The sequence below is a fragment of the Rhynchophorus ferrugineus genome, unplaced genomic scaffold (assembly GCF_030347505.1).
Source record: "Rhynchophorus ferrugineus isolate W39M unplaced genomic scaffold, kcgeb_rfMv2 rfM1, whole genome shotgun sequence".
Classification (NCBI taxonomy): domain Eukaryota; kingdom Metazoa; phylum Arthropoda; class Insecta; order Coleoptera; family Curculionidae; genus Rhynchophorus; species Rhynchophorus ferrugineus.
In genome coordinates, this window is record NW_027472580.1 from 307,601 (window position 1) to 326,246 (window position 18,646).

At 31.9% G+C, this 18,646-nt stretch overlaps 3 protein-coding genes and 1 long non-coding RNA gene across 5 annotated transcripts; 2 read left to right on the top strand and 2 right to left on the bottom strand.

Annotated features, from left to right (window-relative positions):
- Nucleotides 1-915: 915 nt before the first annotated feature.
- On the top strand, nucleotides 916-1,625 carry LOC143202260 (protein chibby homolog 1). Its single transcript, XM_076413617.1, has 3 exons — nucleotides 916-1,207; nucleotides 1,262-1,377; nucleotides 1,467-1,625. Exons 1-3 carry the CDS (start codon nucleotides 1,045-1,047, stop codon nucleotides 1,548-1,550), a joined length of 363 nt encoding a protein of 120 aa, XP_076269732.1. The 5' UTR covers nucleotides 916-1,044; the 3' UTR covers nucleotides 1,551-1,625.
- A 51-nt stretch (nucleotides 1,626-1,676) lies between these two features.
- Nucleotides 1,677-13,507, bottom strand: Top3alpha (topoisomerase 3-alpha). Its single transcript, XM_076413520.1, has 17 exons — nucleotides 13,297-13,507; nucleotides 13,036-13,245; nucleotides 12,728-12,980; nucleotides 12,498-12,668; nucleotides 12,270-12,445; nucleotides 11,967-12,212; nucleotides 11,760-11,907; nucleotides 11,556-11,692; nucleotides 11,030-11,217; nucleotides 9,284-9,451; nucleotides 9,096-9,227; nucleotides 8,919-9,039; nucleotides 6,865-7,009; nucleotides 6,617-6,811; nucleotides 5,298-5,632; nucleotides 1,848-2,037; nucleotides 1,677-1,793 (listed from the first exon to the last, which is right to left on the bottom strand). The coding sequence occupies exons 1-17, from the start codon at nucleotides 13,447-13,449 to the stop codon at nucleotides 1,765-1,767; spliced, it is 2,997 nt and encodes a 998-aa protein (XP_076269635.1). The 5' UTR covers nucleotides 13,450-13,507; the 3' UTR covers nucleotides 1,677-1,764.
- A 15-nt stretch (nucleotides 13,508-13,522) lies between these two features.
- Caf1-55 (chromatin assembly factor 1 p55 subunit) lies at nucleotides 13,523-16,755 on the top strand. Of its 2 annotated transcripts, XM_076413591.1 has the most exons (9): nucleotides 13,523-13,546; nucleotides 13,761-13,903; nucleotides 13,982-14,213; nucleotides 14,266-14,468; nucleotides 14,960-15,181; nucleotides 15,240-15,440; nucleotides 15,497-15,673; nucleotides 16,337-16,420; nucleotides 16,477-16,755. In XM_076413591.1, the coding sequence occupies exons 2-9, from the start codon at nucleotides 13,873-13,875 to the stop codon at nucleotides 16,620-16,622; spliced, it is 1,296 nt and encodes a 431-aa protein (XP_076269706.1). In that variant the 5' UTR covers nucleotides 13,523-13,546; nucleotides 13,761-13,872; the 3' UTR covers nucleotides 16,623-16,755. The 2 variants fall into 2 exon arrangements, with proteins under 2 accessions (XP_076269706.1, XP_076269700.1); XM_076413585.1 differs by lacking the exon at nucleotides 13,523-13,546 and having other exon boundaries at nucleotides 13,746-13,903.
- Nucleotides 16,756-16,835: 80 nt separating this feature from the next.
- On the bottom strand, nucleotides 16,836-17,596 carry LOC143202277 (uncharacterized). Its single transcript, XR_013007110.1, has 2 exons — nucleotides 17,457-17,596; nucleotides 16,836-17,106 (listed from the first exon to the last, which is right to left on the bottom strand). It is a non-coding gene; the product is annotated as an uncharacterized LOC143202277 (long non-coding RNA).
- Between the last annotated feature and the right edge of the window lie 1,050 nt (nucleotides 17,597-18,646).

Sequence of the window (18,646 nt, forward strand, 5' to 3'; positions counted from 1 at the left end):
AGCCATACAAATTTTAATATTATTTAACTTAAATACCGGTAAGTTTGGGTTTCAGATTACAATATTATCTCACTTAACAGTTATTGCTATGATAATTAGTTCCTCCAAAACTATAATTTTTTCTACTATATTGCTTAGGTTTGTTTATCTGTATTCTAGACTTAAAAATATACAATAAAAACGAATCGCATGAAATAATTTTAGTATAACAAGAAGAGTGTATAGTTCTGTTAGAATGTCTGATGAAACATCTTACAAGAATCAAACATCTCAAACGAACTCCAATTATTCCGCAGTTTATGTAACTAGTCCCGACGAAGAAGTTGCAAAAACGATTGGACGTGGGCTGGTTAATCAAAAGTTAGCGGCTTGCGTAAATATTATTCCCAAAATAACCTCTATCTATGAATGGGAAGGTAAAATTAATGAAGACGACGAAGTGCTAATGATGATTAAAACTAGAACCTCAAAGATTGAAAGCCTTGTTAATTATGTTAAAGCCAACCATCCATATTCAGTTTGTGAAGTGATTTCTGTTCCGATTACAAACGGAAACGCTGCGTATTTAAAATGGATTAGTGACGTTGTACCAGAAAATTAATTATGCCTACTTATCTCAAGTTAAGTTTATATTTTGTTGGCACCAATAAATACACTAAATGAGAATCATATGTGTCCATATTTTTCAATCCTGTTTATAATGTACTAGCTAAACCTAGGTAATAATAATGTTGATCACTAACTAAAAAAAGCAGTTACCATGGCAACTGAATTATAACAGATTGTAAGGCAACTTGAACGCTTAGAATTTTCCGTTTTTGCTGGAATTTTCGAACTAAAGTATGTGTATAAATAGTCTCCAGTGAAAATGAAATATTACATAAAAAATTAAAGACCATCTATCGGCTATTTTCCGATTTTTGCCGATAAAGATACAAACGGATAAAGAATTTTATTATTATAGACTAGATTGGTTACTATGGCAACAAACAAAATATTTTTTAACCTCAAGGATGCCTGTTAGCATTCTATTAAAAACTTAAAATGCCTCTCTTCGGAAGTAAATTTTCTCCTAAAAAAACTCCTCTTAGACGAAGCGGTAATACTAGTACTGATAAGCTGGATGATTTAATAGGGGCGGATAAAACTATTCAATTGACGTTGGGGGAGCAAAAACTTTTATTTGAAAATGGAGAATGGATAACACGTATTGATATGTATGTATAAGTTTATGTATACCTTCAGCTCAATATATTTCTAGACTCGGGGAAAAATAGTTCGGTTTATAAAATAAATAAGAAGCTCAAGAAAAGGAATGAGGACTTAGAGGACGAAATTAATTTACTAAAATTGAAGTATGAAATTCTTTTGAATATGGTAAGTTTAAAGTGTTAATTTGTGTCAAACCCCCTTTTTATATAGAAAAATGCATTATTTCAGTATTTGTCTTGCTATTTTTTTTATAGATGACAGAAATGACTGCTAAAATACATAGTACTGAACATAAAATAGAATTCCAAAATATTGTTAAGAGCCAACATAGTGATTAGACATATATTCTATTACTTGTGACATGTTAAAGTATGAATATTACAAATAAAATTGAAGTTGTTTAACATAAATAATGATGTTATATTATTCTCATTACTACATTTTAAAAATAAAACCAAGAAAAATGTACAATACAAAAATATTTATTATATTGGTTTTTAACATATATACAAATATACATTTGAAAATGTGGTTGTAACAACTGAATGTTTACTAATTAGGACAATTTCTTTTCGTATGACCTAAAAATAATGGAAAATTAGTGTACATTAATATAATATGTGCATAAAATATACCTTCTTGTCCACATTTGCCACATTTTCTAGGTTTCGAAGCACTACTCTGTGTATTTTTGTTATAAGGTACTGTTTTGTTGGGTTTCTTCCCTCTACCTCTACCAGATCTTTCTCTAAAGCTCCAGTTTAAATTTCCACCACCTGAATTATCATCATCATCTCCTCGAGAACTATAATTTGTATCATTTTCCTAAATAAAAAAAAAATTAGAATCCATACTCCATGTTTTACATACATCTTTCATATCTATTTCGAGAAACATTTCTGGTGTGAATGCAGTTTTTGGACTTTCTTCGACCGGATCGTCTTCAACGCCTGTACGAACGCTTTCAAATAAATTGTTTCATTCAGAAACCCTTGTTTCCGATGGGGCGGATTCGCCTAATACATTTACCATTTCGGCATGAATGTCCATTGCTTTTAAACCTTTTTTTGTAAAAAATTTAAGCACTGCCAGATGCTCAATATTTTCCATTTTTTAACATACACTGTTGTATTTTAAATGATTTGTAAACAAAAAATGTATAGCTTACAAATATTGGTTATATTCTTAAGGAAAATGGAATATTAAACATAGAAAAACTATCAACTGAATCGATAAGTTCTCTAAACCAAGAGGGAATGAAAAAACCGAGAATGTAAAGAACAAATCAGGATTGTTTGTATTTTCAAGTTATAGTGAAACAAAAATTCCAATTATTAATATTTATACTTGTGCGCGCAAATAAATTGTAAAAAACAAAAATGTGTAGTTTCAAAGATTAAATAAAATAAAAACGGGACTTGATTTCATTCATTCCGCATACAAGGTGATGGTAAAAAACTCACGAACCTGTCAACCCAGATATTAACAGATATTATTTTTTAAAAATATGGTCTAATTCGAGAAAAAACTTATATACGCATAGTAAACACACCATTGTTTGTGTCAATCGAACCTTTTTAGAACTACGTAATTCCGGAAAGAAGTGCTAGAAAACACTATAATACAAATATTTTGCAAGACGAAGTTTTTTTCTCAGTAAAAAACGAATCAAATCATTTCTCAAAAATTAAAACTAATGAAAGTCGTTTAACAGATTCCCCTTTAAAACAATTTTCGTTTATTTTTTATATATATAGGATATATATATATATATATATATATATATATATATACTATACATACATATATATATATATATATACTATACATCGACATACAGCCTAGTAAATATTTGATACACCAATATATTGGTGGAAAACCTTTTTAGATAAATGTCAAGGCAGTGACTTGCCTAAAATACATATATATATGTATATATATATATATATATATATATATATATATATATATATATATATATATATATATATATATATATATATTATATATATATATTATAGTCTCCTTTTACCAACTATCGACTGGCGAGTGACCAAATTTAGAAATCATCCCAGAAGACATCCGGTTTTACCCAGCCTGGTTACTGGCGTGACTGGGATCATTTTCCTTGTCGAATTTTACATTCTTTCCTAGAACATTCACAAATTTTAAACAACCACAAACATAAATTTACGACCATGTCCCAGCAGGATTCGAACCCGCGGCTCTCGCAACAGTAGGAGAACCGTCCCATCGCCTTTACCACTGCGCCACCAAGCCGGCAGGCAAATTGTTTATCATAATATGAAACACAAGTACATTATTCAGTGCATCTAAAGAAACAATTAGGGATTAACACTAAAAATGAATGGATATTGCGATCACTACTCACATAACGAGTGGTTTTTCTCAAGGCCTATAAAATACCCTTTATCAAAAAAAATAATGTTAACTAAAGATTGTTTTTCAAAAGAACCAGTAATTATTGAGCTGAGTGACCAGGTGCTTCCATATTAATAGAAGTAACTTTTTCGGTTGTGGATCGCAAACTTTTTGAATTTGTCGTTATGTTCTTGAGGAGGATAAAATATTGAAATGCCGTAGAATTTTTAGTTGTTTTGAGGATTAGGTGGTGTTTCGCGAATTTATTAAACGATCTAGTAGCCTAGTAAATATTTGATACACCAATATATTGGTGGAAAACCTTTTTAGATAAATGTCAAGGCAGTGATTTGCCTAAAATAGCTACTTATTATGAAAACCCAAAATTCTAAAACCAGAAACTGGAACCGATTTTAACTATAATTCCCCAAATTCTTGTTGATAACATTTACTATAGAAAAATTAACCACTACATAGTCTTTCCAATAAAATAGCCAAAGTGCGTCGTCAACACAATTTAACGTATTGCCAAATTCCCTTTATAAAAACGTAAAATACCGTTTAAACTCAGAGCATCTTTCTTTCTCATTTTACTAATTAGCATTACTCTAGATAGAAAGGGACAGAATTTTTTTTACTCTTTGTGATTCCACAATCTGCCCTATAGGCAATAAGTATTTCTTAAGTCTATATTATATATACATGGCATGTAGAAAATCACTTCATTTACGTCGCATATTTAGCTGGTTAGCGAGTATGTTGGGATGCACTGACACTCTTTCGAAGTACTTTACACAAACACGTTGAATTACACTCGTTATAGGTTCAAGAGGAATATCGTGTTGTATCACTTTATTTGAAATATAGTACGGAGCATCAACAATGGTACGCAACACTTTATTTTGGAACCGCTGAATGATGGGATATATTAGATTTACTAGCGGTACCCCATAGTTGGATTCCATATGACCAAATAGGTTTGAGTCTAGACTCATACAGCAATACATTGTTATCTAATGATAACTTGGATCTGCGCCCGCTGAGCCAATATATTTGATATAATTTAAGTCCAAGTTGTTTTCGTTTAGAGAGTATGTGTTTCTTCCAGGTTAGGCGTCGATCTACGGACATGTTCTTCTATGCAGGGTAAACGTTACATGGGTGGATTTTGTTTTATTGGCTTTAATGCGCCATGTCTGTAACCATAATTGTATTTGCTCCAGGTGGGTTTGTAGGGACTGGTCAACACCGTTGTGATACGTGAATGTAAATATAATAAAATAACTCTAACATACAAACTATGGTGGTTGTTCAATTAACTGTAGCTTAAGTATATCAATAAATATGCATTAGATGTACTATATTGTCAAAATAAATTATACTTTATAACGTTATTTTTGTTTCATTATTTTATTTACATTAGAATTTTGTTGGCCGAGGCAAAATAAACCAAAACTTAAATTTAGTTCGACAACGTTGCGTTCTAAATTTTGATGACCTGCATTGGCTGTTTTATTGCAAGGACTATATACTGGTATTTATTTGTTGCACTGATGTAACAAAGTAACAATTAAAATGTCAAAATATCTGTGAAGTTCTTTAGGACGCCACTTGTATCAACAATAATATCCCAGAAATGATTTTTCCCTACTAATCGAATGATTGAAAAAAAATGTATTTTATAAATGAAATATTAGTCTTACCTCATCTGCCCATTTGAAGAAATTACACCGGTCGGTAATTTTGGAACAGCAATAAAACTGTCGTCCTTTGTTAGGCCCATCTTTGTTAACCGTCCTCAGAGGAGCGGGTAAATTACAGCGGCATCTCAACTCTCGACTTGACTGACGTGGCCCTCCAAAAGAACTACTTTGTGTATGGTTAGATGAATCGTTCGGATCCCACAAGAAAAAATTACAACTTCCCGCCGCGCATTTATAGAATTGCTTCCCCTTGTTTGGGCCATCTTTTCTTACAGTCAACATGATGGCTTTTTGATTGCAAGAACAAAACACTTCATTATCGCCTGTTGGGTCATCTACAACATTTCAAACATGCAAATTAAATTGTTGTTTGTTAATGCAGTCTCTTAATTCGTCAATGTCGGGTTAGTCATGAAATTTGAGTAGTTAGCCACGCATAACAAATGATTGTTCATTAAATAGTAGTCTTTTCTTTAATCTTTTAAATATGGTAATATTTAATAAAAGGTAATAATAAAAAATCTAATTAGCAATGTAAAACAAATGGTTACTTATTAAATAATATAGTCTTTTATGCATTAATGTTAGTTTATATTCGTGAAATCATGCCAATGATATGCGTAAAAATACTGATGCTTTTAAACTATGAAAGAAAAATTCATGTATGTTGAAAATTGAAAATTTTGAAATTCTCTTGAGAACTACAGCTGGCTGACAACCACAACCCTTTTAATTAATCAATATGCTTATAATAATAATATGCTTTATAATGAAATATAATAGAATGGATGCAAAACATTTCTAAACTTTATATAAACATTATCTAAAATTTTGTTAAATATAAAAAGATTAAAAAATAATACATACAATTCACCATAATGATTAATGAGTGAATGCACCATATAGTGAATTGTATCACCATAACTAAAGAGAGATTATTAAACTTAAAGTAGGCTATGCTTTACAAAGATCAAGTTATCTTTATCAGTTATTTATCAAATAGTGTAATCTTTTACCTGTCCATGTAAGTTTAGTTAGTGAATATTTAATAATCCAGTGAACAATGCAAAACAAATGGTTGCTTATTGAACAGTACAGTCTTTTAACTTTCCATGTCAGTTTGACCCATGTAATTCGGGTGAATTATCTAATTAGTCATGCAAAACAAATGGTTGTTAGTAAGAGAGCGACCAAGCTCTATTACCAAGAATAGAAAATTCTAGTTAACTATGCAGGACAAACAAATATATACAATATTGATCCTTCAATTTTTGGTAATTGTAGCTCGACGCTCGCATCACTCTATGATCTATAACAACCTGTAGGAGGCGAGAGAAACGAAAACGAAGTCCTGGCAGCTGGCTGGGACGGCTGGTTTTGCTGTCTACTATTTTGTGGCTCTCTTTGACCTCTTTGGGAGAAAAGAGTGTTATTCCGATTGCGTTGCTCTATGTTATTGAGGCTATTAACCTCGTTGGTGTTAAAAGTTCCACTAGGAGCACCATTAACTGGAACTGATATTCATCATTAAGAAAACGTCTGAATAGGTATTTTCTACAGAAAAAACCTCTCTTGACAGATCCAATGTTGATAGATAAAATCTGCAGTAGATTAGAATCGCATCCACCGATACAAACAACATTCGGGTTCGGCTCGCCGGGAAATGGGTTCGATCTGAAGGTGAACTTCATTAGCTTGTAGTCAGGGCCGCACTGTAAGGAACTCATTAATATTTTTATGATCACATATCAGCCTGTTCAATAAGTTATGTCGTCCGATTTTATGGTTTGAAATAAGACCGAATCTAATTGTAAGATTAGACAATTACGGTATATGAGACCTTCGCAGTCGTCTTAACACGGTCCTAGCCAGGTTATTGGAATATACGAGCTAATTTTAAATATCTAGCATGAGTTATGCTGATTCGTCAAACATTCAACAACTGACCAGGTACATAGAATCACAGACATTGTTGGAAAGGCCTACGAAGAAAAAACAATTTGTTTAACTATATTCTTGGACGTAGGGCAAGCCTTCGATAAAGTTTCGCATAAAGGTTTCAAATATAAACTCCATAAAATGTTACAGAAGCAATATATTGAACTGTTAAACCCCTGACATCTCATCCAGGTCGTTTAGAGTTAAACAAGAAGAAGCTCACTCAACAATGAAAGAAACAAAAGAAGGTTTACCGCGTGCAGTGTTTTGGGTCCTGTTCTTTGCCTGCTCTACACATGTGACACATCAAAAACAGAAAATGTTATTATGGACACAATAGTGAAGAGACATCCAGAAAACTACAACACACAAGCAATAATATCAATAACTGGACCAAGAGATGGAAAGTAACAGTCAACGAGAGTAAATCAGTGCATACTGAGGATATTGAGGATTATATATATGAATATGAATAGTACTATTATCATATACAGTAACAACACCAAATCCATCGGGATGAATCATCATGCAAAACTTTATTGGAAGGAGCATTATCCATATATAAGTTGATGCTGTACAAGTAACTATTAAAACCTATATGGACCTATGGAATTCAATTATGGGGAGGTTCTGCAAGTAATATCTACATAATACAAGTATTTTAAAATAAAGTCCTGAGAAGTATTGTAGATGCACCCAGATACTATAGGTACAATTGCTTACACCAAGACCTTTGTATTCCCTATTGTCATAGAATAGGAGAAATTAAGAGATTCACAATAACTTCCATTTTAACACAAAAGTACTGCAATTCTTAGATAACACTGAGCTAGGATGCAGACTCAAGAGAAGCAAACTGAGTGAGAGCAAATCTTGTGTAGTGAAGTTTACAAAATGGTAAAAACACTGAGAAGTACTACTAAATGTATTTTAGGAGAAACTAAGTGAGGACCAATAGGTCTTCCTAGATAAGTACCTAGTTTTAAGTCACTGTAGAGATAAATTGTCGGCAACGACTAGTAACGATATATTAAGTTTTAGGCCAGAACAAAAAAAAGCACCATAGAAAGATATGCTGATTCGTGGTCATTCAATCTGAATAATAGAGATCTTAGTTTGGTCTTGTGGGTGTAACATAGATGTCATAATACTATCCCTAAAATGCTGTATAATTATTTTCTTTGGTGTAAATTGTTTTTCATACACGAATTTTTGGAGATATGAGAACAGTTAGAAGTCATGGGAAGCTAAGGACAACAAATGGGGCGAATATTGCAATAATTCGATTTTCAAGATGTATGAGTTGTCTTAATGATTCGGAATAAAAAACCGACACTCTTTAGTCCCTTGTTTAATCATGATAAAAACAACGTGCGATATCCTTTTTTTATTTCTATAACACTCCAAACATCACTAAGAAAGTTACATTTGTGTTCTCTTTCGGTTAATCCACAGTTCTCCAGAACTATATCTAGTTCATTTTACTGCGATTTTTGGTGTTGGTGCATTTTTAAACCCACTTCACGTGAATTGTCCTTAAGATTTGCACAATCACATTCAAAAATCCTTCATTTAAGTTGAGCCGGAACCCTTCATGGTTGGTACAAAAAAATCAACCAAATAGTACCATTTCTCACTGAACGACAAAACTTATTGTAACAATCTATTATCGTGAGTGCTTACATCTGGACAATTTTGATCAGTGACATCTAAATTCGTCACTAAACTGGGTAACCATATGGCGTTTTTACACGCCGGATACCCCACACAACTTATGAATTTTCCAGACCCATCTTTCCTATTTCTGTAAAAATTACAATAAAGAAAACAACTGAAACATCGGAAAACAAAGTACTTTACCGAACAACCATATCGTTTCCACATTTCGGACACTTTAAAGCTGGTTTATAATCGTGATTACCGCTAACGTTAACTTCTGGAATGTCTTGGGGTCGGTCTTCTAAGCGATTAGCCAAACTCTGGTCAATTAACCTGTAATTTTATATTATCGTACTGGTCTACTTATTGTTCATTTACATGCTATAAACCTCATTTTTTCGGCCACAGACTGGAAAACCGCCCGATATTTCGCGATTTGTTCCCTCCGAACCATTTCGGGATCCTTCAGGCCGTCGCAGATCAGTTTAAGATCGTCTTCAAACGCTTTCCGTAGAATCGGTTTGGCCAAAGAAACCTCAAGACCTATATTATTATAACTGTGTGAAAAAAACTTATTATTTACGTTTATGTATGTTTACCTGGTGTGAAAATTAATAATTCTTAATTTTTATTAGAGAAAAACTTTTAATTTGTAAGAAATTTGTCATTGAAAGTGTATATGTACCATCGCAAACAGTATATGGCCTTCCATAAAAACCGTATATACATTGATCATATAGTCATTATTCGATTTTTTTAACCTTTCCGTGGCCGAGGAGCGGATAATCCTTCCAGATAATCCTAGAAAATACATTAAGCCCATTTTTAAACAAATTATTGAATTTAGTAGGAATCTGCGACGAAAAACTGAATTTAATTACGTGGGGTACCTTCGTTTCCCCGCGCAGTCGCGTATCAGCATATCGAGATCCTACTCACATGTCTCATCCTGAGACAGAGAATATTCATGTGATCGTTCAACTAGAAGATGACCATTTCAGATATTTTTTGGAAATTACTGATATGGCTGCACTCAGTGTCTATATCGTACTAAACAGGAAACAAAATAGCAATAATTTTCACAAGACAAAGAATTTTAACAATTGCAATAGATTTATTTCTTCATGAACTTTATAATGTCACGATTAAAGAAATTCAAGAAAATCCTGCAGATCACAGGATAGAATGACTAAAATATCGTGTGGTACATGTAAAACCCCATTTGCAATGTCCACCGAGATGAAACTAAAACATTTTTAATGTAAAAATAATAAGTCATGCATAATTTACATAAGTTATCACAGTGTTACAGTGGGGCATCATAGTTACCCCACACGGTATTAAACGTAATTTCTGTAGCACGGTTCCGGAAAGGTTAAAAGTGTTTTATGAAACGAAAAGAGAATGAAGTCTAGTCAGTATGGCGGATGTGGTTGGACTTTCCATTTAAGAGTAACTATGTAGACTTCCAATAATCATGTAACATGCTTCATTTTCTTCAATGCTAATGTTTACATGATACCAATATTATATCATCTAGAACTTTGATATTTGGCTAGTGCAATCTCGATATTTCAAGTTAAAATCCTTACTACTGAATTATCTAAACCTAAATTCTCAATAATTTTGAAGATGAATATGCTTCCACATTGCTTTCATTCATTTTTTCCTTTGGTTGAAGAGGAAAAATACGTGCCACAAAGGCACTTCGTTTGGCTTGAAATTTGACACAAACCCTTGTTTTCAGTGCCCTCCCTCTCATGAAAGAGAAAAATTAGGAATTATTAACCGGCACATCTACATTGATTTTGTATCGTTGATTAAAAAGTAAATAAACCTAATTGGAAATATTTCTGGAAGTATTAGTTGTAACGAAAAGCAATCCACGTTTTAATTTTTTTTTGAAATTAAACATTATATACAAGACCTTGCAATAAAACATGAGTATTATTAAAATTAAACAATATGTCTGATAACTATTTGATACAAAAATTGGATGCGATAGAAGAGTTGACGCCACGAGTATTCACCAGACACTTTTCACGCGCCCGATATGACAAGAACATAAAGTATTTAATCAGTAATATTTCCATTAATAATTCTCAGAGTATTTTGTTTATACATTAAACACATACCCCTCTACAAGACCCATTCCCAAGGTTCCCGGAACAAAGTATATATCATGCAGGCCCACATATTCACGAGATTTTATGGTGTCGATGTGCTCTGCGTGTGTGGCATCAGTTCCTATACCATGCTTCTCCATTAAAGCTATCAAATCTGCTTCTGTAAGTAATTTTGGAGGTGCCGTGGTACCTTCTGCCTATAAATTTATAGTCCCTTAATTTAATTAATTAAATAAAAATGAAATAAGTTAATAATAAATGAGGGTTAAGCCAGAGTTATTCTATATTATTAATTCATACGTTTTCCACATTTATATTTTAAATATATTCAACAGAACCATGGTTATTTGATGCACTGTACTATTTGATAAACAAACAGTTTACAGATAGTTAACATTCGCCCATATAACACAAAAAAAATTAGATAAATGACATTACTACTTAGTAAAAAACAATGCATGGCTAACTAGATCTTTTATTCTCGATAATTGTAGCTTAACCTATGCCTTTAAAGATCAGATATAAAAAAACTTACCATTTCTAACGTTGTAGGCATAAAAGTATCTCCCTCTTCATAGTTATTTATTTCCTTTCCATTCCATTTTTCATAAATATACACCTCTAAATAATTTTTTTCTAATATAATAAGACCTTTCGCCACAAATGTTTCGCCTATATGCAAAATAAATATATTTTTTGTACAGAACCTTTTTTGGTAATACAATAATTTATTTCTTACCTGCTATGTTTACATTAACTACAGTTTCATAACCTTGAGCATCTTTATGAACACATGCTAAGAAGTGTCTCACAATATACTCATAAACTCTTTTTTCATTCCCAGTTAAATTACCAGCATATTTAGTAGGATGAATGGGAGGATGGGCCTAAAAAATTAAAGTTACTTATGAAGTTGTTTTGAATGGTACCTAAATGTTAACATTACTTGATCAGACTTTCTGCCCTGTCTAGGTGTAGGACCACCCTCAGTCATTATTCTTCTAGCAAAAGATCCCCAAGCTTCATCATTTTGTTGCTGCTGAACCAAGTTACTTAGATTTAATTCCTTTGGAAATATATTGGTTTCTGTACGTGGATAACTAATATATCCTTGGGTATAAAGCTTTTCAGCAATTTTCATTGCTTCTTTAGCTGTGATTCTTAATTTTTTTGATATAGTTTTTTCCATTTCCTGTTATAACATAGAAATAAAAGTATATCTATCACAAATAATACAAATAGAACTTACAACTGTGTCTAAAGGAAGAGGTCTCCATTTACTTTTAGGTTTACTTTCAACAGATTCAACTTTAGCTTGTGAGTTTTCCTTACAATGGTCTAAAATTGCTTCGCAAGAATTTTTGTCAAATAATCTGTTTCTTTGCCATGAAAATTCAGTGGTTATTTCTTTAACAGTATGATTCACTTAAAGTAAAGGAAATTAGCGCATGTAAACATTTATTCTGCTCTAACTCACTTTTAATTTTCCAAAATAGTTCTGGAATAAAATTCTCTATTTCCTGATATCTTTCCACAACAAATCCTAGAGTTGGGAATTGACAAGAACCATAGCTGATAAGTTTATCAGATAATTTTTGAGGAAAAACTTGTTGTAAGCGTAATGTTTGAAGGCGTGTAAATGCAGCTCCTAAAAAAATCTGAAATCATAGTCAACTAAGCAAGTGTATATAGATCAGCTTTTATTACCTGTTCTTAAATCTAGTTCCTGTCTCACATCAACAGCATCACTTATATTTTTATTTGGTTGTCCCAAAGTACTTAATGCCCTAAAGACCGATGCAGCAGTAATTTCAGAGAATTTTGCTCTATATATTCTTAAATTAGGTTTAACATCAGTACATACTTTAATTATTTCAAATCCAATATTTTCACCTTCCCTATCACAATCTGTCCATATTATTAACCCTTGGCAAGATTTTATTTCCTTTTCTAATGTTTTCTGTAAAGAACAAGTTATGATAATTTTAAGAAAATATTGAAAATAAAATAGCAACCTTAATTTTTTCATAATCTTTTGAGCAACTCTTTATTACCGGTGCATCAAACAATGTTACTGGATTACAACTTTGCCAACTTCTATAAGATGAAACAAATTCATAATTTAATAAATGACCTGATACAGAAGTCATGACCATTTGGCAGTTTTCGCCAAGTACTGGGCTATTAAATTCATATATTTTATTATAAGGAGACAAACCTTCTCTCTGAAATATTCATTACATTTAATAATATTCAACTATAAGTTTATTTCCTACCCTATATGAATTTCCTTTTGATAAAATTGCTGCGATATTTTTAGCTGCATCATTTTTTTCGGCCACATTTAAGTATTTCATTATTGTGTTGGCTTTGTTTGAACAAAATCTTTTTATGGTCAGAAAATTTAATTTGAAAATTAAATATCCCATTTATTATTATTCCACTTTCTCATTCCCCAATTGCCAAGTCAGTTAGAAATTTAAACTTGACAGACAACAAAATTCCTATATGTTATGAGAAATAAAGGTAAAAAGTAAAAATTATGTTAATTAAGTTCAATTCAAGTACTATTTTGTTACTGTTTAGTTACTATTTTGATTTTGAGGCATTCTTGTTTGCATTATTGAATATATTCTATCCATAATCTACAAAATGAATATATATAATCTACGAATATATAGCAAATATATTTTCTTATGTCATTTTGTGATTGGTAGTACTGAGCTTCATAATTTGAAAGGTTGCTTTCTTGGCGGGACAGCTGAGGCGTCAAAGCTTTTATATCGGTGTTGTGTACCTTTTTATACCATTTTTGCCGAGCTACTTTATACCCTGTTTAACATCTGTTTAACATGGCAACTGGAGGAGATAAAGGTGACGCTGGTTAGTATAATTCTTTATCGTAATTTGTACATAACGATATCGATTTATACCGGTCCATACACTAACTACATGTTATAGAAACTTTTGATGATGCCGTTGAAGAGCGAGTTATCAATGAAGAATACAAAATATGGAAGCGCAATACTCCATTTCTTTACGACTTGGTAATGACTCATGCGTTAGAGTGGCCTTCTCTAACAGCACAATGGTTACCTGATGTCACACGTCCTGAGGGAAAGGATCATTCGTTACATAGATTGATTTTAGGCACTCACACTAGCGACGAACAAAACCACCTTTTAATCGCTAGGTAATGCATTGATTTAATATTGTTCATAGTTTATTAGTTTTGTCGTTTTCAGTGTTCAATTACCGAATGAGGATGCCCAATTTGATGCATCTCATTATGATAACGAAAAGGGGGAATTTGGTGGTTTCGGTTCAGTTTCTGGGAAAATCGAAATTGAAATTAAGATAAATCATGAAGGTGAAGTCAATCGAGCCAGATACATGCCTCAAAATCCTTGTGTTATTGCAACCAAAACTCCGTCAAGTGATGTGTTAGGTATGTACATTTTAATGAGCATTTGATAGTTGTCAAGTCGTCGAGTAGTTAAATGAAAGTAAAAATTACTATTACATTTGTTGGCAGTTGTATAGAGATGCATACTTATGAATATTTTTTACAACCATGATTTCAAAATGGAGGTGTTGGCAAATGGAAGTTGCAATTAATTTTATATATTACTGTTACTTTCAGTATGTAAAAAAGAAAATGAGTATGTTCCCAAATTTGCTTTATCATATATTAATATGTTTAAACTATAACAGATTATATAATAAAGTAAAAAAAAAAACAAAAAAAAAACACAATTCCCTTTAAAAAAAATTGAAAAAACGGAAATTGGTTTTTTCCAACACAAAATTCTCCATACAAGTCCACTGGTGAATACCATAAATTAGTAATTACAAAACTGATAAAAAATGAAGACTAATGAGTTTATTCGGTATTTCCAAATGCTAGCTAATATAATAGGTGCTTTTATCTATTTCCAGTATTTGACTATACCAAACATCCTTCCAAACCTGATCCCAGTGGGGAATGCAACCCCGATTTACGCCTTCGAGGACACCAGAAGGAAGGCTATGGTTTATCTTGGAATCCAAACCTTAATGGTTACTTGCTATCTGCCAGTGATGATCACACGATTTGTTTGTGGGATATTAATGCCACACCAAAAGAAAATAGGGTTATTGACGCCAAAACAATCTTCACAGGTATTTCAGGTATTTTATTTCTCTCTGATAGGATGTACTAACTGAAATTATTTTGAAGGTCATACTGCCGTGGTAGAGGATGTTGCATGGCATCTATTACATGAGAGTTTATTCGGATCTGTTGCGGATGACCAAAAATTGATGATTTGGGATACCAGATGTAATAATACCAGCAAACCTTCTCATACTGTAGATGCTCATACAGCAGAAGTTAACTGTTTAAGTTTTAATCCATATTCGGAGTTTATTTTGGCTACAGGTTAGTGCAGTTTTTCGGTTTTTGTGCATACTAATAGCAAATAAGGGTTAAATTAGGATCTGCTGATAAAACGGTGGCATTGTGGGATCTGCGCAATCTCAAACTGAAATTGCATAGTTTCGAGTCGCACAAGGACGAAATTTTCCAAGTTCAATGGTCACCCCATAACGAAACAATCTTGGCTTCTTCAGGCACTGATAGAAGGCTTCATGTTTGGGATTTGAGTAAAATTGGTAAGTTAATATTATAAACTAGCTAAATCTAGGCAGCTCGATAATTTTTAAGGAGTAAATAAAATAATTCCAGCGAATATTTAACATATTGAAACGCAAAAAATCTAATAACAGATCAACATTTAAGGATTTACGTCGATAAGTACTGTTTTTTTTATTTTTCTGCCTGTCCTATTGTCTAACGGGCTGTCTTCTATGTGCCCAATTCTTCAGGTCTTACGTTTATTTATTCGGTACATAGCAACGGGCGGTTTTGTTTAGTTTGGATCTAGGAGATTGTTATTCTATGTTTAAAATATACTAATTATAAAGGTTTGCTGAATTTTGATACTTAATTTCAAAGGTCCACCAAAAATATCACTACTTTTTAAAAAATATACATCTTTTTAACCTAATATTTTTATTTTCTCTTAAAAATATCGTTTTTTGTTTATACCGTTTCCCCATAAGTAATAATGTTATACAACTTAACATAAGGGAGATATTGGATACAAATCGTATTGTCGCTCTTTAATAACGAAGCTTATTGAATAACCCGGTATTGATATAAATCACTTAATTTCGTGTTAGAATATAAAATCTTGTCATGTCTTGTGTTAAGCAATATTATAGACGCTTTTGTGGTTTTTAAAATTAATACAATTAATTACATTATTTGATTAGGGGAAGAACAAAGTGCCGAGGATGCTGAAGATGGGCCACCAGAATTGTTATTCATTCATGGAGGTCACACAGCCAAAATTTCCGGTAAAACCAATGCGACTACCATTCAAACAATTATTTCAATATTCGTTTTTATCTAGACTTCAGTTGGAATCCAAATGAACCTTGGGTGATCTGCTCTGTATCAGAGGATAATATAATGCAAGTGTGGCAAATGGCTGAGAATATTTATAATGATGAAGAACCCGAACAGCACACTCCGGATCCAGAAACACCCGCTTCTTAGATTAGCCGTCATTTTTTTATTGATTTGTTCTTGTAAAATACCTTCCGAGTTTTTGTCGGTATTAAATTTGTTTTTTTTTGTCGTTTTTATATGAAAAAGTAAGTTTAATAAATTTTTCATATTACTAGCCAAATTATTGAATGTTGTTATGTATAGTTAACTAACGTTAGCTTCTGGGTAACTGATTTAATTGGGGTTATTTTAAACTAAAAGAAAACTATTGATTTTATTTACTCAAAAAATGAAACCATTTGCTGAATAATACCAGTTAGAAATTCGTAATGTCTCCATATAAGGAATATATATGAAAAACCTGCTAGTGGTTTTGTTTTCATCAGAAACATACCAAAAGCAATGACTATTTGTACAATGTAATTCACAATATATTTGACTGCGACTTCTCCGAGAAATCTAACAACGGCGGGCATTTCATGTTTGTAGGTGGCCATGATTGTTTTGTCGGTCGAAGATTGCGATGAGTTCTCTATAAGAGAAAAAGATCTATTAGAAAATCATTATAAAACATTTGATACTACTGTGATCAAAAAAGGTATAAAGTAGTTTCAATAATGCTCTTCTGCTCTATGGGCTGTTTGATATGGACTAGACAGTGGTGACAGAACCTCCAAATTATTTTAACTGTTCTAGATCTTTTAATTCAAAATTTACTGTCAAATAGATTGTTATAGTAGTCACTAGAGAATTAAACGAAAACGTATGGCGATGTTATAAATTATGCAAAAAAAAAAATTAAAGTTCTTCACTGTTTTCTGAATGACAAAGATATATATATATATCTTTGTACCTTTGTCATTTGTATTTACTTTTACTCACCAATGTAACACGCCACTGTAACGCTATGAAGGGGCACTATCTAGGGGATTGTTATTTGAAATGGTGAAATTTGCAAAAAGCACTGGTACAAACTAAAATAAAAGTTCATAATTGGTTGAATTCTTGGTTTTCAACATAATGCCTACTTAATTTTATGAGTAATGATCGTGTGTTTCATTTACAACAAATATGTTTTAAGTATATTTATTGATTAAATATAATGATGTAATATTTATGTACAGTTAAATATCCATACAATGGAATGTGGCCCGAACGAATTCTAAATAATTTTAATTTATTCTTGCCATAAAAAATCTAATGAGAAAACAAAATTGGGAATATTATATATAAAATAATCAAATATATAAACTTACTTCAATATATTATATTTGAAGCTTCTACCTTAAACCTTTATGATTGGTGAAAATTGAGGATATCTAGGAAATGGTGTATCAACATTGGTTCATTTTCTGATGTATGAGATTCTGCGCCCAACTTTTGTTTATTAAAGGCTGACTCCAACTATAGAACCAATGTGGACTGTGGCGAAAAAAATTACTGGTACTTTTTAAACTGAATCTTTGGAAACTACTTATTATTTATCTTTTAATAAATTAAATTAATCAAAGGTAGCTGAATCTAGCGAATAAATAGACAAAAGAAAAAAAAACGTCAGCACATCTTACGTCTATTGCAAATATTATTATGACTAGTGTTGTTTTGTTATAACAATAGAGGACCAGGATAGACATATGGGTGAACTTTAATTGTGTCTGTGGTCTGGTGGGAGCCTGAGAAACATAAAATGTGGCATGGCAATGAAGAAAAGGAAAACTGCTCAATATCAGAATGTTTGGTCTTTTATTCTGTTTAATCTACATAATAGAAGAGCCATGCAAGTCTACCAGGTTGGTTTGTTTTGGTTTTAGGACAAAATATTGCAAACCACATTGATTGAGTCGAGCGGTATTTAGATTGTGTTCCAGATTTAAGATTGTCGAAGTAGAAATCAAAAATTCCTGGGATGCGGCTTAACGACGACGTAATGAACTTACCCGTAATACATAAGGTTTTTATAAAGTTGACACATAATTTCTCTTAGGTTCGATAACCTGATATTATACGTTTATTATAATAATAGAATATTTAGAATGTGATTGTTTATGTATGAATAACTTAAAATTGATTAT

What these genes read in the sequence shown, in the direction of transcription:
- Top3alpha (XM_076413520.1), bottom strand. Translation starts at nt 13,449, where the DNA reads ATGGGATATTTAATTTTCAAATTAAATTTTCTGACCATAAAAAGATTT. An exon ending in AGGGCAGAAAGTCTGATCAA is followed by an intron (nt 11,908 to 11,966) that starts GTAATGTTAACA and finishes TTAATTTTTTAG; the next exon opens with GCCCATCCTCCCATTCATCC. An exon ending in CTGATCAAAATTGTCCAGAT is followed by an intron (nt 7,010 to 8,918) that starts GTAAGCACTCAC and finishes AGTTCCTTACAG; the next exon opens with TGCGGCCCTGACTACAAGCT.
- LOC143202260 (XM_076413617.1), top strand. Translation starts at nt 1,045, where the DNA reads ATGCCTCTCTTCGGAAGTAAATTTTCTCCTAAAAAAACTCCTCTTAGA. An exon ending in AAATGGAGAATGGATAACAC is followed by an intron (nt 1,208 to 1,261) that starts GTATTGATATGT and finishes ATATATTTCTAG; the next exon opens with ACTCGGGGAAAAATAGTTCG. An exon ending in ATGAAATTCTTTTGAATATG is followed by an intron (nt 1,378 to 1,466) that starts GTAAGTTTAAAG and finishes TTTTTTTTATAG; the next exon opens with ATGACAGAAATGACTGCTAA.
- Caf1-55 (XM_076413591.1), top strand. Translation starts at nt 13,873, where the DNA reads ATGGCAACTGGAGGAGATAAAGGTGACGCTG. An exon ending in TTGGGATTTGAGTAAAATTG is followed by an intron (nt 15,674 to 16,336) that starts GTAAGTTAATAT and finishes TTATTTGATTAG; the next exon opens with GGGAAGAACAAAGTGCCGAG. An exon ending in TCACACAGCCAAAATTTCCG is followed by an intron (nt 16,421 to 16,476) that starts GTAAAACCAATG and finishes GTTTTTATCTAG; the next exon opens with ACTTCAGTTGGAATCCAAAT.